This window comes from Corvus brachyrhynchos, unplaced genomic scaffold, assembly GCF_000691975.1.
Source record: "Corvus brachyrhynchos isolate BGI_N302 unplaced genomic scaffold, ASM69197v1 scaffold115, whole genome shotgun sequence".
Classification (NCBI taxonomy): Eukaryota; Metazoa; Chordata; class Aves; order Passeriformes; family Corvidae; genus Corvus; species Corvus brachyrhynchos.
In genome coordinates, this window is record NW_008239553.1 from 8,585,226 (window position 1) to 8,611,696 (window position 26,471).

A 26,471-nucleotide genomic window follows, 5' to 3' on the forward strand; every position below is an offset into this window, starting at 1 on the left:
AAAAAAAAAAAAAAAAAAAAAAAAAAAGGACACTTCACATGAGCGTCCTCTTGGCATTATACATTCTTCTTCTGCCCTTTCCTTTCTCCCATCCCCTCTTTCAGCAGCAGCCCTTGAAGCTGAAGGTTCATTTAAGAGCCCTAAACAAACAACTCATTCATTAGCAAAAATCAAGCTACATGTAAATGACATTAAAAGCCACATATACCCTCAAGGGAATCTGGTTTGGATTGGGTTTTTTTGTCTGTGCTTTTAATGACATAAAAGATGGATTTCTTCCTGCCCCTCCTCTAGGCATAGTAAGTGAGTTTGTAATTATTCCATCAAACAAAAGCAACTGCACCAATTAGGTGAAATAGACTGACAGAAAGGTGTTTGGGGCAGAAGGACACAATCCCTCCATCCTAGCACTCCACAGAGGAGGCTACAGAGAGCAGAGAAACCTGGGAGAGGCCAAGTGCTGTAAGATCACCTCTGGAAAAACAGATGGCTAAAAAATCAACCAAAAGCTCAGGGACATTTGAAAGGAAAGAAAGCATTGCCCTTCCTAGCCAGAGAAAATAACTTGTTAAGAAAACAAATGTGTCCATGATCCCTTGAAGAGATGAAGTGGTGCTACTTACCAGCACAGCCTCTGAAGTGTATGGACTGCCTCCAGGAATCACTCAGGAAAATCAGCATGAACTGTGCACTTCAGTCCAGAGAGGACTTGCAGTGCCATGCAATCTGGTACCACAACATGTCCCTTTGCTGCAGCTTGACATGCCTGAGGTTTTCTGGGAAAATACATTTGTACCTGAACACCCCAGCAAAATATAAACTGTAGGGGAGGTATTGTTCCAGCCAGAAAAGAATGAAAACAAACAAAAACCAAGTGCAAATGGGAGAGATCCAAGAGGAGTCACTGCTCTTTAAAGTTTTTTTATTCTCAAGCAGAAGCAAAGAATGCCTCCAAGCACATTCCACACAAGGAAATTGCATCTTTAAGTTTACTCCTAGTCTCAAGCTGATCAGTGAATTTCTGGAACTTTGGCTACTGTAGCATAAGATGCCTTAGGCCTTCTCTGTACAAATCCTTCATTCAAAACAAAACAACTAAAAGTAGGGATGGTTTCTGTGCACATTTTCCTCCCATTAATCCCCACTACTCTTCTGGGAACACTTCTCCCTAGACAGTTTCTGTCTTTACTATTTCTCCTCTTCTTTTGGTTACAAGCTATTATAAAACTGCTCTTTTTATTTTATTATCATTATCTGTGTAGGGTCTAGCAATGACCTACTTTGTTCTTTTCAGCATTCCCAAATTGATCCTCACAGTTCTTCAGTATCTCTGACTCTTTTCTGAACTCTACCCAAAAGACCACATCACTGCATTTGAAATATTGCACCGGACTCTGAATTTGAAACTCTCTCTACTCATTCAGAGAGCAGCTTTTTTCAGGAGAGATTTGTCATGGAATGTCACTTGGGTGACAGCTCCAAATTTCATAAAATAACCCATCTTATTGGCACCTCAATCCCTTGGAAGAGGCCACTGTGCACACCCAAACCCAACAACTTCAACTGTCACTTTGTTCCTAAGGAAGTCAAGCTGACCATTCAACCTCTTTTTGTACAGGCTTATTTTTTTTAGTTAAGCCATGTTTCATATGATCTCTCTTGTTTGAATCCTGTTGTATTGACTTTTGTCCAGATTTCAACATTTTAGTTGCCTTTGTATTTATGTGGTATTCAACACCACTTTCCACATTAGCAGCATCAGTGAACTAATGGGCTATTTGCTGTTTCCCCAGTCATTATTCAAGGCCTTGCAGACAGCAAGCCCTTCAGCAATACTCGTGCCTGCCCAGGACACTGCTCCTCAGCCTCATTGCTGCTATTTCACATTTCCCAAAAACCCTGACTTGGCAATTTCAGGCTGCCATGCCTTTCCTTGTTTTATGGAGGGGCACACCAGAAGAGCAGGATGCTCCTTGGCCAGTCTGGACTCACAGAGCCCCTGCCAGTAGGGATGTGTAACTGGCCGGCTGGCTCCAACCAGACTGAGCAGACACGGCAGAAATAGCAGAGCTGTTCTCTCAGCAGAGACACAAATGGATGCCCACTTCTCTTCTATTCACTTACCAGTTCCCACAGAACACATAGGTACTCCATACATTTGCTTTCTGTTCTGTTACATGGTTTCAGATTGACTGGATAGCAGGATTCCCCAGAACTCCCTCCTGAAGGAACAAGTCTATCAACATACTCGAGTTGGAATGCACTTGTGTGCACTTGCAGCAACAGTGACTTGGGAGTCAGTCATGGTGGCAGATTCACCTCATCAGGATCCTAAAGGCTGAGCAAGAGCAGTCCCTGCAGTCAGGCTCCATTAAAGGCCAGGGACTTAAGTTTGAAAATACATTGGATTGAAAATATATTTGAAAAAGTGTATTTTTGTTGAGGTGAGTATCAAAAGATTTTTTTCAGGTATCCCAGCCTAAGAGTCACCAGAATGTCCAAAAGCTGTGAAGTCTGAACTTCCACAAAAGCAATGATGGGGCACTTGCACAGGGATTACTATCCCTCTGTCAATTGCTTCAGTGAGAGCTTAGGGAGCCACCTTGGCGGTTTGTGCTGTAGTTTCTCATCTGTCAAGCAGGAGAAAGAAGCAAACCATTTCAAACAGGCATCAAGTTACTCATTGCATTAGTGTTTATGGACTGCCTCGAGGTACATTGGGCACAGGGGGAAACAAAAACTTGGTGAGGGTGGGCAAGTCAATGATCAAATTTTGAAGCATCAACTTTAAAGGTGTTCCTCAGGGTTCAATTCCAGGAACACTTCTGTTCAATACATTTATCAAGAATGTGGATGCAGGAGTTGAAGGCACCATTAGCAGGTTTGCTGATGGTACCAAACTGGGAGGTGCTGTTGACTCCTGAAGGACAAGAGGCCCTGCAGGGGGATATACATAGATACCCTGCTGTATTCAGCACTGGTACAGACTCACCTTGAATTCTGTGCACAGTTCCGGGCTTCGTAATTTAAGAAGGAGGTGAAGGTCCTCAAATGTGTCCAGGACAGGGCAACAAACTTGGTAAAGGGGCTGGAACGTCCCGAGGAGCAGCTGAGGACTTTGGGCTTATCTAGTTTGGAGAAGAACAGGCTGAAGGGTGACTGCATTGCTCTCTACAGCTTCCTGAGGAGGGGACACAGAGAGGAAGGTGCTAAGCACCTCTCCCTCTGATGCAGAGACAGGGACATGTGGGAATGGCTCAAAGCTGCACCAAAGGATGCCTGGACATTAGAAAACATTGATTTACCAAGAGAGTTTGGTCAAACCCTGAAACAGCTTCCTAGAGAGGTGTTCACTGCCAAAAAGGCCTTTGGACAATGCCCTTAATAACCTGCTTTACTTTGGTCAGCCCTGAATTGGCCAGGAAGTTGCATTACTCTGGTCTGTTCTAAACAGCAGAATGCACAGGTCACAGAATCTTGAAGCAAGCCTTTTCAAGTTTGCTGTGCCATCTCAGATCTGAGGCAAGAAGTTTTCTCTAGACAAGTAGGCCTGGCTGACCTAATTTCCCCAGATGATTCAGAAACTCTGACAAATGTACAGTACCACCAGATATATTTTCATTTTGTGTACTTGGCTTCCTTCTCCACCCACCTCTTCATAAAGGACTGATTTGACGCTATATTTCACTACAAACTCATGCATCCCTTTTCACTGCTGGTGCCAGCCAAGTCCCTCAAACAAGGCTGTTGCATTTGACCTTCAGAATCCATGAGTCAAACAGCATGGTGTGACCAACTCACCGTCTGCCATTCACAGGCACATCCGTGATGAGGCTACCCAGACTGCCAGCTAGCCATATAACTGCAGCATCCTAAATAGCTTCCAAATCAAATCAAAAGTAGTAATATATTGGTGACTCGAGAGAGAAAAGCCTTTTGTTTCCCAACAGATTTATTTCTCTTTCAAATTAAGACCTTCTGATTTCAATTTCACCTCCTCTGCTGCTGCTTAAATGAAGCTGCTAAAAGCACGGATGACGCAGAGCCATGTCCTTTTTGAGCTAAGCAAAACTTCCTAATAAATAGATGGAAAGACTTGGCACAGCTCATTCATTGGGCACTCTGAAATAGGAGAGCATTTTCTGTTGTCCATTTTCTCCTGTCTCAGATAACATCTGGCAGGTTTCCTTGCTGCAGGCCAAACAGGCTGTTGACAGGAACCACAGGAATACACACTTTTGTGCTATCAAGCAGCACTACAGCGGGTGTGCTTTTGAGGGCAATGTGGAAATCTTCGGGCACATAAAAGGGTGTATACAAGAGGGTGGGAATCAGATGGCCACACCACATAAACAATGAAGTTATGAGCCAGGTCCCAACTCTACCTCTGCTATAAAGGAGAAAACTGGCCAAGTTACATACAAGATGCCAAGAATAGTTGGGAAGGGGAGCTTCTTTAACCTGCTCACAAATGCCTTTTCAGAGTGCATCTACTGTGCCAGAAGGATTTTGCTTATACGAGGGTTTTACCAGAGTGGCTTTTAACATGGGTACACAAGCACACACAAACCAGCTACCTGTGACATGGTTGAAGCAGAACTGGCATGGTCTATGCACTCCTGCTACAGTTTGCTGTGGCTGCAGTTTTACAATTAGGGGCAATGAGGGGCCCCACATGGAGGAGGCCATATAGCCAGAAAGACGAACTTACCCAGAAAAAATATTGAGAACTGAATACCCTCCTGATCAACCCAGGAATTAACTAATTTTCAGGCACAGATCAGTAAGCAGTTCTGTGCACAGCAGGAAGTGAAAGATACACAAGCTGCAAAATATTATTTACAGCTCCACTTTGGTCTGCCATCAAAAGGGAAAAACAAACCAAGATGATATTTCATAATAAAAACTTGTTAGAAACCTCCTCAGGCAAGGAATAGAGCAAGGACTAAAAGCTTTGATGGCATTTAGACTCCTGGCTACACAAATCTCTTCTAAAATAAAGCAGTCTCTAGAATAGATAGTCAGATCAGACAGTGACAGATCAGTAGTTTTAAGTTCATGGTCTTTCAGATGAGACATAAAACCAGGTCCTGACCTTGTATGATCATTAAAGATCTCATAAAGCTTTTTGCAAAAAGCGGGTTCTTAATCCCACTGGCCTGGAGACAATCCAATTTAGGTAACTACCTAAATCAATCTTGCAGATTTATCTAAATAGAGCACTCTGTTCTCCAGGCTAAAATAGTGTGTGGCATTTCTGTGTGCTGTAATACACTAAGAGAGTCCTCCCTATCTCAGCATTAGGTGAAGTGATCTTTTCATATACACTCACTGCCACTCCTACATGGGGGTTGTGAACATTGGTAGATGTTAAGGAACTTGGAGATGCAAAGTGCAGTGGTGTTCTAGTTTCAGCCAGAACAGTGTTAATTTTTTACAGTAGCCAGGAGCCTGGTGTGGCCAGACTCTACTGGTATTTGATACCAACTCATATAATTAGCAGGGTGGGAAAAGGGACTCTGGCTCACAGTAGGGAAAAGCCAGTTGTTATTTGTCGTTTCTTTGTCCTACCCCTTTTGTTACTAATATTGCTGCTGCTCCTGTTTGTTTTCTTATCTCATTGCAGTTTCTAGCATTGTTCTTATTTCAAACCATGATCTTTGCCTTTTGTGCTTTCAATTGGAGAGGGGAGGAAGGGGAACAAGCAGCATCTGGTTTGGGAAAGTCTTGGTGGGAGCACTAAATGGAGGAGTACCATTCCTAAACCACAACAAATGGAAAAGGCATTTATTACCATGTTTAACACAATTCAGTTTCCATTAAACCTTTTTCACACTAGAGTGGCTAGAAATTAGAGCTTCCCAGATTTTGAGAGCTAACAAATAAATGAAAAAGCAGAAAAGCACAATGTTTATACCTGTGCCACTGAATAAGCCTGTGGGACAAAATTCAAAGGGAGACAGGGACAAGACTGGGACCATTGGATATTACCTGAATTATGACCACTGAATACATCAATGGTCAGCAGGTGAAAATAAAGGTGGTCCAAACCACTAGATTTTCAAAACATAAGGATAGAGTTCTTTGATCAGCATTTAAGGGAAACACGCAGGTCCTTCCCAAGCAGAACTTCCAGCTTCCACCCAGAAGGATTAATAACATATCATGTTTTCAAAAGGTCTTTATAAACAGCAACACGAGATGTTCCAAAACTCCTTGGGGTGCATTCCATATGGATATCCATTAAAGTGGATGAGAGAGCAGACAAAACCAAACAACAGAAGCATCAACTGTGCTGTTCAGTAAGGAGTTAGTCTCCCAAAACAGTCAATAATTATCTCTTAGAGAATAAAGCAGCAATAAAACCCTGAAGGCATAGAGATCAAACCACAGAGGACTTAAAATATGGTTGTAGTAAAATAGTGTGGATTTTTACTGTAATAAAAATGTAAGAGGACAATCACATCTGTCACCAGAAAGATTAAGCTTTGAGAGACATAGTGTCCTAACACGAGCATGCCTGCACACACATAACAGAGTGCCTGTGTCAGGGTGGGCCTCTGGGTACTAACAGTCAAGGTTTATTTTGAATTGAGCTCTCTGTTCACACCTATCTGTCAAGGCAAGTACGTTATTATTTTGCAGATGAAAAGGAAAGCTTATCAAAGCAGCACTCAATCATGGTTGCTTACAGCAGGTACCTCTCACAATCCTTGGGTTTACTAATCAGAGGCCACGATTCCATTCCCACTGAGATCTAAGAGTAGATTCCCTGGGAAAAAGATCAAGGCTAATATGCAGATGATTACAGAGATGTTCTCACCTGCATCTTGTCAAAGAAAAACATCCAAGTTTTCTTCACCAAAAAAGCCTACTAGGTTACCATTTTCCTGATCTTCGTTATTTACTTGAGCAGTCTGACTACATAGCCAAAAGCCAAATACAACTTATGAAAGAGGATCCAAGAAAAGTAATTTTTCATGGTGACACGCCTTTGATGAGCCTACAGAATAGGAGCACACAACAGCTTTTTTAATGCATGCAATGTTTTTCTGGTAAAACATTGTGCACTGGAGCTGAAAAAACACAACCCCAATAGGATTCATGGTCAGTCTTTCTTATTCCTCTCACATTGGGGAAAAGTTAGCAAGCCAAAAAGGCACTGGTAAAGTTTAGCTTACAGGGTGCAGTAACGAGACTGTGGGAATATTCTCTAGTTTCTGATTTAGTACAAGTTGTTGGAAGAGTATGTGGTTAACAAAAAAAGAAGCCTGAACTAAGCCATAAAATACATTTATCACACTCTAAAAACATTATTCCTATAAACAATTAGATTTTCATAAATAGTCTGTTGAGGATGAACCAGAAAATAAGAATTCAATTTTGGATACAATTTTGTCAGTGACATGAGAAGTGAAAACCTCAGAAAATCTGGAAAAATTTTCACATTAGAAGAGCTGTTAACACAGTAATTAGGGTCTCCCACATAATGAAAAATTACCTTAACCTCGGGCTATTTGTCTTTCTGGAGTGCCTCGTATTTTTCTCCATGACCATCCAGGCAATTCCTTATCCACCAGATGGTCCATCCATCAAATCCATGCCTCTCCAGTTTAGAGACAAGGATGGCATGAGGGACAGTGTCAAATGTTTTGCACAAGTCCTAGTGGATGATGTCAGTTGCTCTTCTTTTAATCCACCAATGCTGTAACCACACCATAGACCTCCAAGTTTGTTAGGCACCATCTGCCTTTAGTGAAGTTGTGTTGGCTGTCACTAATCACGCACTTAATATCCCATGTACCTTAACATTGTTCCCAGGAGGATCTGTTCCTGGCAAAGGTTTAGTCTGACTATAAAATTGCATTTTCTATTTAAATCGAGGCCAAGAATTCCATGCTAGCTGTAGAATTATTGCTTCTTTCTTCCATTTGCAGCTAGGATAGGAACTACCAAAATAAGTAACTACAGAAAGCAGTAAGCAAAGACTGCTGGTTCAAAGGGAAAGCTAAGTAGCAAAATTCAGAAGTTTCCTAATCCCATGAGTATCTTGGAAGCAGAAGAGACTCATACAAGAAGACAATTTATTGTCCCTGAAGCAACATTGGCATTTATATACTGAATCTAGAGGAACTCTGCAAAGTGCAGCTGGGCACCTGCTAACTTTCCCAACAGCACAGTGGTTGGCCTTTGTGGCACCTGTGCATGCTGAGAATGAAAACCTCTGACCCGCATTGCACAGGAGCAGTTATTTAGTCACTGCTGAATACAAATACCCAAAGTTCTGCATCCTAATTTTAACTTGCAAATTGTACTGCTACCAAAAAAATATAAGCCCAGAGAAGGCTATAAAATGTAAAACTTGATGATAAGAGCTCATTGCAAGGAAGCATGGTCAGCAAGCCCACACTCTCCTCCATAAATATTTTAAGTGTTAATAAAACAGTACCAAAGAGAGAAAGACACGAAAAAGTATTTCTTACATCTCCTTTCCTCCCACTTCTTTTAACAGTGGACAGACAGGAGGAGAGCAATGGCAGCTCCTGCCCAAATAATTTCATCGATCCAAACATGATCAATCTTGCAGCAGACAAGAGGAACAAAAACGAGCCACCATCTGTGGTGTCTTCTGGGTGGCAGCACAACTAGCATTTTCTGAGTGAGCTGACACTCATGTCAGAGACAAGAGATACATGATGGTTTTAAGAAACTTTTGTATCATTCTAAATTTGTGTTTTATAATCTATATTGAAAGATACATTGATGCCAGGAGTAGCAAGCTGCTTTTTTCTGACCTATGCTAACAACATACCTTCACAGTGGCTGTCATTGTATCCTCATGGTGTGTTACACCCTCTGAAACTAAAATTCACCGCCAGCAATGCAATACCTGAACTTAATTCAGAGCTCTTTGCACTTCCTGCTGCTTGGAAGATATTAAAGAGCTGCCCTGAACATGCATTGTGCTGAAAGCTGTTAAGAAAAGTCCACGTGCAGTGAGGAAACTTGGAATACTGTTTTGGAGATAAGTTCATTCATTTTTGAGGCAAAAATTTACCGTGGTTGAAGCAGTAACAGTAAATAGTCACTTGATACACAAGTGTCAGTCTCCCTTTCAGAAGACAGATCCAATACATTAATTGCTAAAGTGTCATCAAAAATCCGACAGATCAGACCCAAATGGTGTGGTGTGCTTACACCAGACGGCAATCTGAGTCTTAAAAGTAAAGTTACAGTCTTCTTTGCTGTAAGGTTTCCAAATGGACATGTTGTACATGTTATTTATGGACATCTGCCCAGACCCTCAGATGAACAACTCAAGAGATGTGAGCTTCCACCTCAAATTCTCAGCTCTCCAGTTTAACTGTTGAATTACCAATTGCTTCTGCAAACAGCCAAAACACTGAACTTTTAATAAAAATAAAAGTAAAAAGGCAAACAGAGGGAAGGAGAGTCTAGTGAAGAACAAGAAAGACATGGAACACATGGAGTCCTGAAGAAAGGGAGGAGGAAGAGAGGGGAGGAACCACTGAAGAGAGGGGAGGAATCACAAAATTCCTCTCAACCTGAGAGACCCAGAAGCAAAAGCTGAGCTACCCTCCGAGCCCATTGGCTCACTCAGTCCTTCCCTTTGTCCCTTTCCAAAGCTTCAGACTGGTCACTATGGTCAGGGAACAAGGTTGTACTGTACCTCCAGCACCTGCACTCCTGTTCCCTCAGTTACCACAAAGATTGGCTTTCTCCTACCTCCTGTTTCCACAGCAAGCAGTCCTGCCAGAGCCCCCTCATTGCACCCAGGGCCTCACAAACCACCCCAAAGCGAGGCCTTGCTGAGAGCAGGATGGCCACAAGGCTCAGGACTCGGGCAGCCCTCCCTCTTTCCCGGGGGTAAACCTGACGCAGTGCTGTCAGCACAGACCCAAAAGGAGAGCAAGCACATCAGTCCCAGCACAAGAAACACATGGATACTCCACCAACCCGATCTGTGTCCTCAACAGTCCTTAGGCAGACACCCCCGCTCCAGAGAAGCAGATAAAAGGCATGAAACGCAGTGTTTGCCTCCCGCTGCTGCTGCCGCCCCTCCCCGCGCTCCATGAGGGCCGGTGCTGGGCCCAGGTGTTCCCTGTTACCTGTACAGCCCCTGAGCTGCTGCCCCTCAGGACGGGCTCCCAGCACCCAGATTGTTCCACAAAACTTCCCTCCAGCCTTAGTCATCAACTAATGCCTCAGTTTACAGCATACACTGACACCTATGTGGCTGTGCTTTGACATCAGTGGTATTTCTACATCACAGACCTGTTTTCGTTGTGGCCAGGACAAGCTGCTGCTTTGTAATGAGCAGTAACCACACTGCTCTGGTTTGTCATCCATCCGTAGATCAGGGCAGGGCAATGCAGAGGGTGGGTGACTCAAGCCTTCTCCATATGCCTTAGACTGCATTCTAATGTCCATATACAGTACTTTCTGGGAATATTCATCACCCTGACTGGGCTTATGAGCTGGATGCTCAACAGACAGCAACATACTGCAGCTTAGAGGACATTCATCTGTCTCTGGAGCCACAGGTGTCTGCTGGTATGTGCCGATTACAGCCCACCTACAAATAAAGAACTGAACCTGAAGATGGGGCAAGTGCCACTCTGTCTAAAATATCCTCTGTTCACTTAACCTGCAAAGAGCTGCTGCTGGGGCCAGGGGTGGCTGGAGGCTCACAACACAGCTGGTGCAATGCCTGCTCCTTTAGCACAGTCCTCAGGTTGAGCTGGAGATCTTTATGCTGGGGCTGGCTAGAAGCCTAAACACAGCATTGCTGAGCTGTTTTGAGACTCAAGATTATAAAGGGACGGAGGGGAATGCACTGTGGCAAATTTACCTCTGCTTACAACCACCACTCACCATGCAAAACACAGCAGTTCTGTGAGCAGGGCTTCACAGCACATTCTCCATTAAAAGGGCAGGATGGAAGCCAGTTTTTAAAAACTAGGGCAAAGGCCAGTAAATTACCACAACGTTATTTAAACAAGGAACACCAGAAAGCCAGCTTTGTGAACGTAAAGCTTATGTGAGCTTCTGTAAGCTGAGGGGAATAAACATGATTTGCCTCCCAAATATGATCATCAGCTGGAGGCAGCAGCACTTCATCAGTGAGAAGTTTCCAAAAACTTTGTAAAACCAGGAAGAAGCAAAAGCAATGATTAACATGCCTTTCTGCTCTTCTTTATGTCTGACACCAAAAGAAACATGTTTGTCTGACCCACAGTATATTTATACATCCCCATCTTATGGCTTGCTCTGTCTATGACTTCATCAGCAAAAGGTGTTTAGGGTTTGCCTGGCATTAAGTGGCCAGACAGAATGCATTAGTCTAGAAATGGATTATTAAATTCCACTGTCAAACTGAAGTAGTCAATAAATACAGTGGAATTAGAGTCCTTCAATTATATAATGCTCTGTGTGAACTGTTAAAAAGTTCCCATACAGTATGATTTCAGTCCTGTTTTGATTTCTTCCTTGCCTAACCCTTTACTTTCTTTGGTCAGGTCTTATCCTACCTCAGTGTGTAGTACTGCCAGCTACTGAGTTGCCTATATCTTTTTGGGAACTGCCCCTACTCAGCAAAGTGAGCCAAGTCACCACATTTGGATTCTAAACTCCAGGACTTCAAACCACTCACGCAGTTGAGGGATCACAAATCAACTCCATTTCTTCCAGGCAGAAAAGAATGAGCTTCCAAGCTGATGGAAGAGCTCTCTGTTCCCTTTCAAAATGCAAAGGAAAATTCAGTAGAATGCCATCAAAGTCATAGGATGCAAAACTGTGACAGCCCCACCCTCTCACCTGCCTACTCAACAGCAATGCTAAAAGGATTATCTTCAACTCATCTTCAGTCCAATCAACCATTTGTTTTTAAAACCACATTGCTCCTGCCTTTCAGCACAGTCCATGCTAAATTTGTATCAACAGAGATCCCACTGTTATCCACATGGGACATCATCAGTAACTTGGATGAAAACAAGCATATTCTAGCCACAAAGGACCAGAAGATGGGGTGCTCTTTTTAAGAATTAAAAGACAGGCAGGAATTGTTGTAGCTGGTTTTGTTGACTTCTGATGAGAGTTATCAGAAAACGTATGTTCTTCTGAGTTAGAATCCCTTCAACACCAGAAACCTGAGGGTCTTATTTCAGCAGAATTATTTTCTTCTCAAAGAAATATTAAGGCTTCAGTAAGAAGTCACACCCACTTTTTTGGACAGTTTTAATTTTCTTCATCTCCTCACTTACCCTGACCAGGATTAAACTGGATTAACAGAATGGGCATGCTTTGGTCCTGCCTCAGACTGCATTCAGCTTAAGTTTAAATCTTATGTTCAATGTACCATAATTTTTCAAAATTGCTCCTGCTGGCAAAACACTGGATGGTTCTTAGCAACCCATCAATAAGATATTTAATTCTCCACACTTGCATCAAAAGTATATGCAAAAATAAAAAATGCAGAAAATTCAAACGATGTATAAGGGTTGGTTAGTTTTTTGTTTGTTTTTTTTTCAGGTCCCAATAGCACTGAAGCTGAGAAATCTTGCATTTAAACTAGATAAAGCAATGCCCTCTAGCGTTCTGTGGAGAAATCCCATACAAGGCTGCCAAAAGCCTTAAAAAATTCATGTACCATCTCAAGTGACAGTCAACGTTTTGAAACCTTACAGCTCACACGCAGCATCCTTGGAATTTTCTACTTATGACTGTGGCCTGCAGAACTACTTGGGATCCTTTCTTTTCCTTCCCTCCATTGGTGATACTTGCATCATAATTTCAAATACCATCTGTGGACAGTCTTCCCACCTGGGGCATGTGTCAAATCACATCACACCACCCTGCACCTTCCCACACAGCATTTGGTACCCTGTATTACTGACCCATCACACAAGCAGGCTGTTATTTTTGGCTTGAGGAGCTTTCTTACAGAGCTCCAAAATTTAGTAGATTTCTTTAAGGTGGCAGCTGTTCCAAGATATTGATAAACTGCAAACAGAACTACGCAAATACAAGAAAGACTCAAAGGACAGCATTCTTATAGTTCAAAAAAACTCCTGCAGAACTATCAAAATATTTATTTACATCCTGTACACATTACAAAACTCAACTTTGCATCCCACAAAGGATTGGAAGAGATTTTATAAGTAGAGGTCTGAAAAGCAAAACGTGAAGTCCTTGATGAAGGCTGCTCTTAAATGGCCAGCTAGGGGTCCTTAAATTTTACTATCCATTGCTCTTGAAAGACAACTGCTGGGCTCTCACTATCTAGACAAATTAAAACTAGAATGACTTTGATGAAATTTTTAATCACATCAAATACTTTTAAAATAATTAGCAACAATAAAAAAATCCTGTTAGACTACTGTGCTTTAGTTATTTTGCATGCCATTGATCTGCTGCAGACAGAAACCACAGATCAAAAGGGAAGGAAAAAAAAAGAGAGATTGGAAGGAAACACCAGTTCTGCCCACGTCCTCTCTGAAATAAAGGGGGAAAAAGATGAAACTGACTATTTTTTGGCAACCTAAGGGGACTGGTACACTTAGAAAACTGCCAATACAAAGACAGCATCAGCCACAAATGCCCTAAGCCCTATGTGATTGTGCGGGCATTTGAGGGGGCAGCAACACTTGACTGTCAGGTGAAAGAAAGATACTGTATTACGGTTGGACACAAGGTCTTTTCTTCTCCTAACTAAATGATTCTTTGATGCTATTAAGTTGCTGTCTGGAATTTGTTTCTTGTCTGAACAATTTCAGTAATTACAAGTAGGCCTATTAACAGTGATTCACACTCCTGTTGGGACATTCACTGGAGCAAGGCTAATACAGGCGCGGTCTCTTCAGAGGGAAGCTAGCTTGGCCTGCTTGACAGGTAAAGACAGGGGCTTAGGTCTTCAGACCAGGCATCACCCTGTGCCTTCCAGAGGAATTTATTCATAAGAACAAAACATCAGAAATTTCTTTAAAAAGTTTTGTTCATGAAAGTCAATTTCTCCAAACAAAAGCCTGCCAGAGTGACCACACAAAAATTACTGGATATAAAGAAAACATCCGGTGAGATCATACACCTAGAGTAAATTCTGGGCTTGATGTGGCACTTGTGATGAGCCTTTTGGGCGCCTATATTTGCAGCCCTTGTGTCTGAGGCTGCAATTCAGAATTTGGATATAGAAGTGGAATCAAATTAGACATTTTAAAAATTATGTTTGAGCTAGGAAACTCCACTTCCAAATTTAAATTGCATTCTCCTGAGAGGGCAACCAATACATACTCCAGCTAAACAAGCAGATACTTTTTTTTTTCTCTAATGAGGGGTGGTTACTGCCAAGCATTCTGGCCTGCAAAGAAATTATTTTTGATCTTGTTATACATGTAACCAAATTAAGGGAGAAAAGAAAGCAGTTTAGAGACCATCCAAAAGACAGCCAAGAGAGGATATTCACTATTTGTACCTCTGCACTAGGAACTCGTATTTCTTAGAGGTCTGATACAATACATCTGTGTTACTGAGTGTATGCACAGAACACCATCTTTCAGAAACTTCTTGTATGTATGCTTATACATAAAAAAAAAAGACTCTCAGGATCAGATTCCTCCCTGTTGCACCGTCATTCTATTTGCAGGGTACAGTGTGAGGAAAGGACCATTCAAAATCCAAGGTACAAAAAAAGCAATGGAAGGATCTGGGGAAAACAGACACTATCTGGAGAACCCAGTTTCCAGCCTGACTGACCAAAACAGCTTTTACACTTCCTTCAGTTTATTCAACAGTCCAGTGCCTTGCAGACACATTCTCACCTTCTCTGGGAAGAAGCAGAACAACTTGAAGGAGAATGAAGGAAAATGCTCCAGCATCCATCACAGAGAGGCCACACACACACATGCTGTCATATCTTGACAACATGTCTGTTGTTCTGCAGGGCTGGGAGCATTCTACTAGTGCTTCACTAGGCAAAGATGCCAAGAATGTCCAGGTAAGACATAAAATCATCTGAACTGCAAGTAGTTTCATCAGTGAAGTATAAATTGAGCTCTTCCGTTCTTCACCTTGGCCCTCTTCTTGCACAAGTGCTCTGCTATGAGTCTACTGCTGGTGCATTCTCCATAATTTCCTTCTGTGTCACTATCTGGAGGTACTTCAGTCGCATGGGAGGGAGCTGCTCATAAAGGTCAAATCCCAAAGGACTCTCTGCATTCAGTAGTCTGTAGTACAGCAGGTGCTTTTTCAAGTTCTGAAGAAAGAAACAGAAAGGTATCCAATCTTTTCCACTGTCTCAAACACAACACAGCAAATCTGCAAATAGTACAATTCCGTCATGCCCATGATATTTAATCATATCATCTTCAATAGAAGAGCTATAAAAGGCAAATTTCTTCCAATAAAATTCACCTTTTTTGGCATGAGAATTCCTCTTCTAAACACAACTCCATTGTCTCCTCAACAGCCCCTCACAAGGACTTCTTGCCAGAAACCCAAATGGATTTTTGAGTGTGATCTAATAATTTACCCTGGACACTAATCACCCAGGGCCAAATGATCCAGCTCTGTCCCACAAAGGATAGATCTTGGCAAGCTCCTTGAAAAAAAGAGAAACCTTACATCTGTCCTGTTCTTTTCAGGGGTAGCATCCAACTAAGATTTAAGACAGATCACTGCTAGCCACCTATTCATAACTGTGCTATAATCATTCCTCTAGTATCGCTAGCTATCCAGATATAATGCTGCTTGGACAAGAGGCATGGACAACACAGTACAGGAGATTCATCTAGGTTCCAATGGGCTCAGTGTTCTGAGGTCAATTACTACAAGAACTGGTTAAGTGTATTTATAGTTATTGCAGGCCAAAATCCTACTGGTAATCTCCTCTCATTCTCAAATTAGCAAGGTAATTAAACACAAATTTCAAAAGCCAAATGTAAGTCTGTAAAACCACCATGTATGGAAAACTTAATTCCCAGAGACACAAACTGAATCTTACAAATCCTACCTCATCCACCAACAGCCATGTCTTCCGCAGCATGCTTTTCCGAGCAGCATCTGTCTCCTGGGAACAAAACACGTACTTTCCTTAATATGGTGCAGTAATACCTTTGCCCAGGGGCATACAGCACTCCAGGATGATTCGTTCATTATAATGATGAGCAGCTTGTTCCAGCAGAAAGTGCTTGAGATGTCTTATCACTTAAATCCTGCCTCTCTGCTCCTTTCCCTGATCTGAATCTCAGCTGACTTCTCAACCTCCAGGTAGAACTACAGATCAGATGTGAAGTGTTGTTAGCACAACTATTCACTGATAGAGGCCCCAAGGCCATAGAGAGGCTTCTGCTTGGTTACTCAAGCAAAGTCAAAGAAAAAAGTCCTTTGCACCTTAAGATTGCTACGGCAGAGGCCAAATCTGTTACGAGCTCTCTCTGCCTGATCACCTTCCTTATGCTTTCTGTTTATTCTTCCCCCCACACCACAGAACGCATAATTGCTGACCTCCAAGATTTCAGTAGAACTGGCTACCATTAATGCAAGTGCTTTAGGGTATAATGAACAAAAGCTGCTGCCTCATATGTGGGTTCTCAAGCAGCTGACCAGTCCTCAATGCATTTGCTTACAATTTTTGTTTTCAAGTCCCAAAGGTCAGTGATTCATCAGAAGCCACACTGGATTCACAGGGAGAGCAGATGCAGAACCCAGACTGCAGCCCTGAAGCTCTGCTATCCATTACCCACCTGCGCTGTGCTTTCTTGGGAGAAAATAAAACTGTTCACATGAGCCACAGCCACCACGTACAGAACAGGGCACCAGGTGTGGCGCAGCGCACCAGTGACCAGCGTTCGGAAGTAGAGTCGCAGGAGGTTCAGGTTATCCTCAGGAGGGGAAGTGTAGCGCTCAAGAGGCACAGGAAACTGCAACAAACCCATCCAGAGGCAACATTACAACTTTTGTCAGGGTCTAAGCAGTGAGAGGAAGTTCATGACTTCTAGGGTGCCCTTCCTTGTGCATGCCCACCTATACAACGCGATGTACCCCACTGGCATGAATCCCATTTGCAGCAGAGCTGCTATGGCCCACCCGGACTGATGCGACCTGCCTTGACGAAGTGTTTGTCAGGACCTCTTCAGCTTCATGGAGAGATGTTTTACTGGTCCTACCACTGCAGCTGATTTTCGGCACAGACGAGTACATATAAAGTAAGAAGACAGGGTACTTCCGACAGCACCACTAAATTCTATCTCTTGTGCTCTGCTCACTCAAAAGAAACGCAGTCCTACACTTGACACACCAAATTTTCTTGCAGAGTTATTCAGCAGAGCACAACTCCAGTATATGTGGAAAGATCGTTGAGAGGGAAAATGACCATTTGTCTATGCGTGGGCAAGGAAAAAGTTCTTACCAAGGTGTGAAAACACATATATAAGGGAAAGGTAGCAGAACACGGGGTACAACCAGCCCTTCAAACACACAACCTACAAATTAAAAGGTTCTCAATGGTTAGACCAAGCAAGGTTTGGGACCGTTTCCACTGAAGGTTGAGCTATTTCACAGCTCCTGCCCTCCACATATACACACAAATCAAAGTTGGAGAATCACAAGCAAGAGCCCAGTGAGCCAGAAATACGTAGTGACAGGCAATTACCATAAGCTAGGATTACCTGCTGTAACGGCACTCCCAGCGCCCGCAGGACATTTGTGTGCTCCCCAAAAACAGAGAGACGCAGATGAACACTGAAACGCTTCTGTAGAGGTAGAAGAACAAAGACTCCAAAGAGTGGATCTCCGAAGGAGACACCCTCAAATTGCTCCAGGAGACTTATATAGAGATCGTGGAAGGATGCCAAACCAGGGAGAGGAGCATCCAAGTTCAGGGAGTCCAGGGCCTTGGGTTGGCAATACACAGAGAGAAGGGCAGCTGTGTAGCGGTGGATAGGTGCTTCTAGAAAGAGGTCACTGCCTGTGAGGAAGACACACATGAGCCGTGCAAGTTTGGCAGCAGTCGGGATGCTCTGAAGGATTTTAGATCGCCAGGTTTCCAGCAACAAGACCCACTGCAGGTTCAAGGTAACAGTGTTGATGAGATCAAGTGGGAGAGAGTTCAGTATAGTCCCACGTGTCTCTGCATTAGTCACTTTGTTGTAGAGGCTGATAAGTGGAAAGAATGGCCAGTCCGAAGGCAGGATGGGCCCTTTGGCCTCAGGAAGCAGCATTGACTGGATGAGGTAATTCCGCCCTTGGTAGGACGCCTGAGAACGTATAAGGGCGGGCTGCAAGTGGGCAAAGTGAGAGAGGTAGCAGGAACGAATGGAAGGCAGATTCTGGTATGATTCTCTCAGTAGGGCACCACGAGTAACCTTTGGAACAAATGCTGCTGCAGAGCCAGGCTGTGCCAGTTTGGCACTGGTGCCCAGATGCAGAATATCAGAGAAGTCAGCTGCTTCTGGCCCTCCAGCTTTCCCTTCACTGTAAGGTAAAGACAACAAACAGTTTAAGAAACAAATGAACAAACAAAAACCTGAAATGCCAAACAAACAACACACCACATAAATTCATCTCTACAGTCTTCCTAGAACAGGAGGAGTAGTATATGCAGATCACTCAGCACTTTCTACATCATCAAGCTATTCTAATACAGAGGGCCTGTAAAGCATCAGCTACCTTGGCATTTACAGGGAATTCAGAGAACCACATTTGGAGTCAACAACACAGGCTGTGCCATGAAAACTCTCCAACACAATGCCAGTCTAGTGTGAAGGCTGAAACCCCTTGTCCAGAGAGGCAGCCTACTTACCAACACAGACAGGAGAGTGCTGAGATTAAATACTGCATTTCAGATAAGGCCTACACGAACCACTAAGACAATGCTCAAAACAGTAGCTTTGCAGCTGGCAGTGGCAAGGTCAGGGGAACCATACGAACTGACAGAAACTGTGCATGTGAAAGGTGTTTGTCAAATCCATATGCCACAATCTCAGACCAAAGACTCCCCATTTTGTTGACCCAAAAAGAAGAACAAAACACCACCACACAAACAAATCCACAAACAAATTTTCCTTCTTTCTGAAAAAACATAGTATCTCCTTATAGCACCTTGGTTCAACCTCCTTCAGGGATACACCATGGCTAATTTCAAATAGATTGAAATGAACAAGATAAACTGCTACCATTTCTCGCCCAGATATGAGAGGATTCATATTTGAGATGCTCATGATTTCTTCCAGTGTAAGGTGGAAGACATGGCATTTGTCAAATCAGCAAATATTTGTGTAAGAACTTGAATAATAAGGGTTTGAGGAAGATTCATTAAGCTTTTCAGACTATGACAAATTCTCATTTATTTTCTAGACTCACTACTCTCAGGATGGCAGATGCTAGGCCTTAGAGAGGATCAGTTCTATCAGGAATCACACAAGCCTTGTCACAGAGGAAATCAAAAGAAACTCATCACATTTCTCAACACCAGTACATCAGAGAAAAATATGCAACCACATTGCTTGCCTGATTAGAAGGCTCTGTGCCTGGAGAATATGCCAATGAGTAAGTGAAACTTAACCACAGGCCCTGTTACAGGCCAAAAATTATGACAAAATTGCAGTGCCAACGTGTTTTTTCTATTTTCCCCATGTCTTCCCACATATCAGACTAGAGAAAGGAAAAAATGCAAAGCTTACGGAAGAAACTCTGGATTAAAGGCAAGATCCAGTAGGACCTCGTGAGCCAGATGCTCACTCCCTGGCAACAGACGGCTTAGCAATGCCATGGCAACACAGTGATGAAGTGAGGCATGCTGGGTGTAATCCGGACAAGTGCCTGCCTGCACAGGAAACAAAACAACAGATAAAAGCACTGTATCATTTGTCAACAAGACATTCAGCAAGGACAGGAGGGTCAAACAAGACACAGATCTCACTGGAAAGTGAAAGACTGAGGCAGACTGCAAGAGCTGTCAGCATTTGTACCAAGAGGTATTTCTGCTTCCCCTGACTGCCTTAGATAGTCGACAATTTTTTAGCAACACGCTTGAAAACTTTGTTCCTACTCTACCCCAAAGAAAGGCAAAAGCAGATTTTTTTCATCCAAAGTATTTTGGAACTAAATCCCCACATCAGTAACTGGAAAGACATTATTTGCTAATGGGGCACAAAAGTCAGCAGAAGAGTCACCAGACCTAAGTCAGATACAAGAAAGATCAGCTGCCAGTGAAGTCAATTCCTCAGGGGAAAGAAATGAAAGGACTAATAAGGATACCATTCTCCGAGCCAATGCTAACACAAAGTACTGCAGGTGATATTCATGGCGTAAGATCCACGCAGATGAGGAAGTCACAGAGGGAAGTCCAGTCTGCCAGCTCTGATGCAGATAATCCTTCAAGCCTCTGAAACCCAGCACAGAGCTGTACTGTAAAGGAATCACAAGTGGAGAAAAATAGTATTAGGACAGTTTGTGTTTGGAAGAAAGCAAAACACAGCCTTCTCCAAGGCCCACCCCCTACCTCCTCCCATGAGAGAATTCCTGTTGGCTACTCCAAAAGGCATATTTAAAAACAGCCTTATAAATATCTGCTTTTCTGCCTCAGGGCTCACCTGCAGCCATCATGATCATCCCCATCACAGATAACCGACAGTCACTGCCTACATTTTCCACAGTGCTTTGTAAGGCAGAAACCTGGCCAGTGGCTTAAAGTGTTTCTCCCTCATCTGGCCAGATATTTCCATCAGTAGCCAATCAGCTAATTCAACATGAGGTGACACAGGAAGGCTTTGAGAAAGTTCATGCTAGGTATTCCATCTTTCAAGGGCTCAGCCATTTGCTCTTTAGGGTCTGCAATCTTCCATGACTCACTTATTCTAAAAATTCAGAACAAACCGAAGTAGGAAGGACCCTCTTCTGTAGCACTCATTCTCTTCTTTAATATTACACCATTTTTCTCTGTTATATATGCTTCAACTATGCTTTTCCTCCACTGACACTCAAGTTTTATATTTTGCTCAGTCAAACAACAGTTATTCAACTCTTCTCAAACATTCTTTATAAATCCATCCTTTAAGCATCATCTGCTCTGTAATTCCAGCTTCCTGGTGCCAACTGCATATTGCAATTCAAAGACAAGATATTTTTCTGATCTTCATCCCACTTGTTCTGTAAGTGGGGCTGTTTCTCTCTATAATACTTTAATATTTTTAAAATAAAAATGCACAACAATTTGCTTTTAACAGTCCTTCTAACATCTCTTTGATGCCTGGGCAGGTACAAATACTAACCTCACTCACAAGTATTATCATCATTTACCTAGAATTTATAGTGAAAAAGACTATTCTCACCTTGCTGGTCAGGCCTTTGTGAATGTGAGTGATGTTATTGATGAGAAACAGGAGGGCAGTGAGGAAGGGGAAAGGTGACTTCGAGCCAACCAGGCTCAAAGGAGGTTTGCCTCCAGTGCAACTCAGAGATGCAATGCTGACGACAGATTCTGGTGCTGGGGAACAGGACAGAGGGTTGCACAAAGCAGAACATGGCCTGTGTGAACAAATAAACAGAGAGGAGTTAGGTCAAAAGCATTCACACTGCTGAGGAATTATCTTGTTGAAACGTTGCTATCTATCTGAACTGTATCACACATTGCAGTAAAATGGAAGCCCTGAAGACAGTGAAAGCAAAAAGCCAGTGTCACAGCTGGTACACTAAGCACTACTGCCATACACGCTAATGCCAGCGAGCTGTCAGGAACTCTTCTCTTCAGCTGAATTGGTCATGATGAGCAGAAATACTGATGCAGTGATGCATCTCTGATGTCAAATACTTGAAAGCATTGGATGTTTGATTTCTAAAAAATACGCCTTCCCCACATATATACACACACCAGACTAATAGGGCTGCCCAGCCACTCAAGACATTTCGATAATAAACTTGTAGGCAAAGCCAAAAAGCCAGATTATATCTAAAACTGACATTGCAAAAATGCTGCCCTTCATGTACTACTGAAATGATTTTTAAATTGTATTCAGAAAGAACCTAGCTTTAATGTACACATGAACATGACTGTGCAAATCACTCTTGGTGTGTGTGTTCTCTGCAGGTGGAACTACGAATTCCCACACCAGCAGTGCTTGCGGGGCCCACAGTAGATATATAATGTCTGTACAGGTAAGACCACCACAAGGAAAAGTGACCACAAGCAAGTTGCTCACTGGTAATGGGGTAATAGGGCAAACCCTGTCAAAGATCCATATCACTACTCTATGGGAGAAAAGTAATTGCTTAAATGCATTGCTCTTTCTACCACTGGTATTACATGTACGAGATGCATAAACACATGTGGGGCTCATGAAGCACCCTGAACTCCTGGACCTAAACTGCCCAGAAAGTTTAGACAAAATAGCAAAAATATTAGAGCAGAGATTAGCTGACCATGGTTTTTACCAGCCAGTGTTAAGAACAGCCTGGGAGAATTCTTGCTGATGAGCTTTTATAGCCTGACCAAATCCATTGTTTTCAGATCTCAAGGACAGACAGAGAAGGCTCAAATGAGTGCTCTTGTGTTGGAAGCTTTGGTGCCAAAGATTCAGATCTCAGTTTCAGTCATGAAAGAACATGGGCTAAACTGGTGACCATTCAAATACCACTTGAAACCAAAAATTTCAAGTGCCCTTTGTATCAGATGTTCTTAGAGGCAGATGGATGCCTCCCTGACTGTAAGTTAGGCCTTTTAGAATCCCCACTCCAGAAGATTAATCACAACCTAGTAAGGAGGCTCCCTCTACAGCAGAAAGACAGAATATCTGCAGTTCTTAACTGTTCCCAGAGCCAGAGCTTATGTTATCCAAATGTCTGCAAGAACAGTTTGGTATCTGTTCTTGCACTTCTCTGCAGGGGTTTTCACAGCCCTAATGAAGCTCTGCAGGAGCTTAAAGATGTGAATCTAGTTACATTCCTTTATATAAGCAGCACCACACAGAGCACATAAACAGTACATGCACACACACACTCACCTCATCATGTAAGAGGGACTCAACTAATGTTAGTTGTGTTGCTTATTTTTTTTTTTTAGACCGGTGAAACCAAAGAAGAATCAAAGCCAAGAGTGATTAAAATAATCTGAAATTGATATGAAAACACCAGCTACAAGGTAAAGCAGAGATGCAGCAGCACCAGGAGAAAAGGAGGAGATGCAGAACCTCTGCAGCCATCATGCCTTTTCTTTAAGGGGGGAGAGGACAAAGCAGGGTGTAGACAGAGCCTTACTCTACTCCAATTCCCATATGTGGGGCACATTGCACAGGGAGAAGAAGAGGGAGGGGGGAGAGCTGTAACACAGTACAGTATAGAAATGGGGCTCCCTTAGCTTCTGACAACAACATCTTAGCAGGGGAATGGTTTTACCTGAGCAAGTCCCACATGCTGTCTATGGCTGGCTGGCTGAGAAGGGGCTGCAGCACCTCTGATGTCAAACGTTCCAGTTCCTCTAAGCAGTCAATTGGATTGACTGATGGCTGTAAAAGACATGAAGAATGACAGAAAAAGAGAGTGAATGACCACAGCATCCAGTGATAGCAAAAAGACAGACTGATTTATTTGCTTCCTCTGTGTTTATTATCTTTTTGCCAGACCCCATCACGTACATAGTGGTACTGCTCTAGGTTAGAGCTGGCCTCACTGCTCGTAGTGTGGAAGCTGACAGCTGGCACCTCAAGGTGTTCTCACACTCAAATATTAAAACGCATGCCAGAGATTCTTAACTGGTTGGAAGCAAGATATGGGATCCCTGGAATCAAGATTCCCCCTAAATGAAAACTTGGCTAAACCCCCTCCCCATACCATCTACATGTTTCTATTTAAATTGAAGATGACACAAAGGTGATCAGAACTACCTTGAGAAAGCTGAGTGGCACCACAAGGGTCTCCAAAAACAGAAAAAAAAAATTTTTAAAAAATCAGCTGCATAAAGTGTGATTGACCTACCCACCAAAGCATGACTGTGGATGAACACCGCACGGAGGAGGAACTGTGGCTTTTAGAGAATCATTCAAATTCTTTTGGCCCTAGTAAGCAATATTCCATGTTGAAGGAACATGCTGGCAAATTTTAACACCACATACTTTGGGATACAGAAATACTCATTTCTATTACATAAAATATGATTTTCCCCCAGGTGAAATCCACCTCCAGAAATCAGTAAAACCTTTGTGAAGGTGTTAACCTTAGTTTTTAATAGTCTAACAAAAATATTCCAAGAAGGTCCCAGTATACACTAATCTAATTGCTATACAAGTTAATTTTTTTTGCACTAATCTATTCAAACATGCTATGTACAATTTTTTTTTAATCATCTAACCACAGGTAGATGACTGAACTTCTTTTTAAGTGGAAACTAAAAAACCCAGCACAATTCAAGAACTCAAGAAATTGTTTCCTCAGTCACTCTTCTGGGATATCTGTAGAGGTTAAAAATGAGCATTAACCTCTTGGCTGTCCTGGTTCTCTAATGCTCAGGACATAATCACAGTATGTGAAAGGTACACCAACCTTTGGGGCACTGAAGACATCTTTGAGAGATACTGGCAGTTTCCACCCCAGCCATAGCTAATAAACTCAGTTGCTTTTGGCAAGTTTCAGAGGAGTTGCACAAGTGTGAATAACTACAGCCATTAAATTACCCCAACACCTTCAACACAGCTCTCCCAAGTTGGAACTCAGACATGTCAGTTGGGCAGTAAAGAGGAAAATTGCATTTATCCTTAGAACATGAATCTTTAAGGTAGCTAAAAAGTAAGACATTATTCTTCAACAGCATCACACTGATGTGTCACCTTCAGAAAACTCACTTTAAAAGATGATCACATACTACAGCTGTGTGTTACAGAATCTGACCTTGAATGTCAGTGAGGCAACAAATAAATTTATCTTTATTATTTCCTATCCAAAGTTCATACGGCATGACCCTTAATGCTCAATCTTCCACCCAGATGATTGCAGTGTAGGTGTCCACATGTAAGCTCTCAGACCAAAGCAAATGCAAAAATGCATGACTTGATTTATCCCACTAGGAAAAAGGACTGCCAAATTAAATTAGGTTGTATTTGCTTCATGCTTTGGATCTCTGTGGTAAATCAGAACAATCATGGCACTACCACATACCTTGATTGAGACTCTGATCGCAAAGGATGAAAGGACAAAAAAGGAAGACAGGTATTTGGCACTGCTAACATATAGGGTCAGCAGACTTATGTAACCCTGAATGTCATGCAGCCTAGATATGAGCTGTGGTAAACAAAATCATTGCTCGGCTAGATGCCTCGATATCGGTCTTTTTCAGCACTGCCTGTAAGTTCAAGTTTTCAGAGGTAATACACAAGCTGATGCTGGTGAGATGAGAAGACAACCTGTATTTTCAGGCCTTACTTGCTGGCTGTAAGCACTGTAATAAACTCCCAAGAAGATCACACAAGTTGTGGTCAGAGGCTGGAGAGTTTGCCAAGCTTCTATCTGGGATATCTCCTGAAGGATTTTTTTCAGACTTGTCTCAAGGAAGGGCTGTAAGCCTGACACTTGATTCCATGCTACTGGAGGAGGTGGAATAGGTTCACTATCTTCTGAGTTATTGCTGAAACACAATGGAAGAATGACATAGGATAGCAAATAAATGTCAAACAACTGTCTCTCTATCAATATTAATAGAAAGATGTAGTCTGGAAAATTATATCCAACAGCTTAAATAGGGGGGAAATGTCTTTCCATAATCCCACAACCCAGACTAAATAATTTAGGCAGAAAGGATAAATGTAGAAAGTACTTACAAAAGCTGAAGAGTCTTGTGCATTACTCTGCCCTGAGCCATGCTCTAGCTTTACCAAAAATGCTATCTCAGTACTCAGCTTTAGTTAAAGAGTTTATTGCTTTCCACCAGAAAAAGTACCTGTGTCTGCAGCAAATCCTACTGCTTCAATGTCTATCAAAACAAATCACTTCTTAATCCTGACCCATCTTAGCTTCTACAGAGAGGTTCTTTCCTCCAAACCTCAGGGCATTTACTTTCTTTACTCCCAAGAGAAAATCAAAGCAGCTTCCTAGCTCCCTTCAGCAGGGCATTTGGCTAACAGCACCCTTTCTGCCCTTTCTAGCTTCATGTGGATTTTGACTCCTGCCTCTGGCCAGGCCAGCAGGCATACAGCTGTCAGACTAGACACTACTTCTGAGCTTGTGTCAGAGGGAATACACCCCACCATGCAGGGGCTCACATGTGAGACAGTAAATGATTCCAAATGAGGGGTGGGGGAAAAAGGTGACAGCCAGGTCTCCAAACCAAAGAAAGGAAAGACAGGATGCCAACAACTGAGGTGCACAGAATGGTGACAGAGAGCGCCTACCTGCTCAACTTGGCCTGCAGCTCTGCCGTGTAGCCTGCTGTTTGTGTCACATGTGTCAACAGAGTAACCACTGCCGCAGCT

The 26,471-nt window shown here is 42.7% G+C and overlaps 1 protein-coding gene across 1 annotated transcript in view; it reads right to left on the reverse strand.

The window, feature by feature from the left end:
- Positions 1-13,089: 13,089 nt before the first annotated feature.
- Positions 13,090-26,471, reverse strand: part of RPAP1 (RNA polymerase II associated protein 1) — a 39,099-nt gene continuing 25,717 nt past the window's right edge. The window contains exons 17-26 of the mRNA XM_008639688.2: positions 26,391-26,469; positions 25,426-25,627; positions 23,407-23,516; positions 21,348-21,543; positions 20,275-20,424; positions 19,698-19,840; positions 17,685-18,489; positions 16,761-16,937; positions 16,028-16,084; positions 13,090-15,271 (exon numbers count right to left, since the gene is read on the reverse strand). Of these exons, the coding sequence (XP_008637910.1) occupies positions 15,116-15,271; positions 16,028-16,084; positions 16,761-16,937; positions 17,685-18,489; positions 19,698-19,840; positions 20,275-20,424; positions 21,348-21,543; positions 23,407-23,516; positions 25,426-25,627; positions 26,391-26,469 (2,075 nt within the window). The 3' untranslated portion in view covers positions 13,090-15,115. The remainder of the gene's footprint in view (positions 15,272-16,027; positions 16,085-16,760; positions 16,938-17,684; positions 18,490-19,697; positions 19,841-20,274; positions 20,425-21,347; positions 21,544-23,406; positions 23,517-25,425; positions 25,628-26,390; positions 26,470-26,471) is intronic.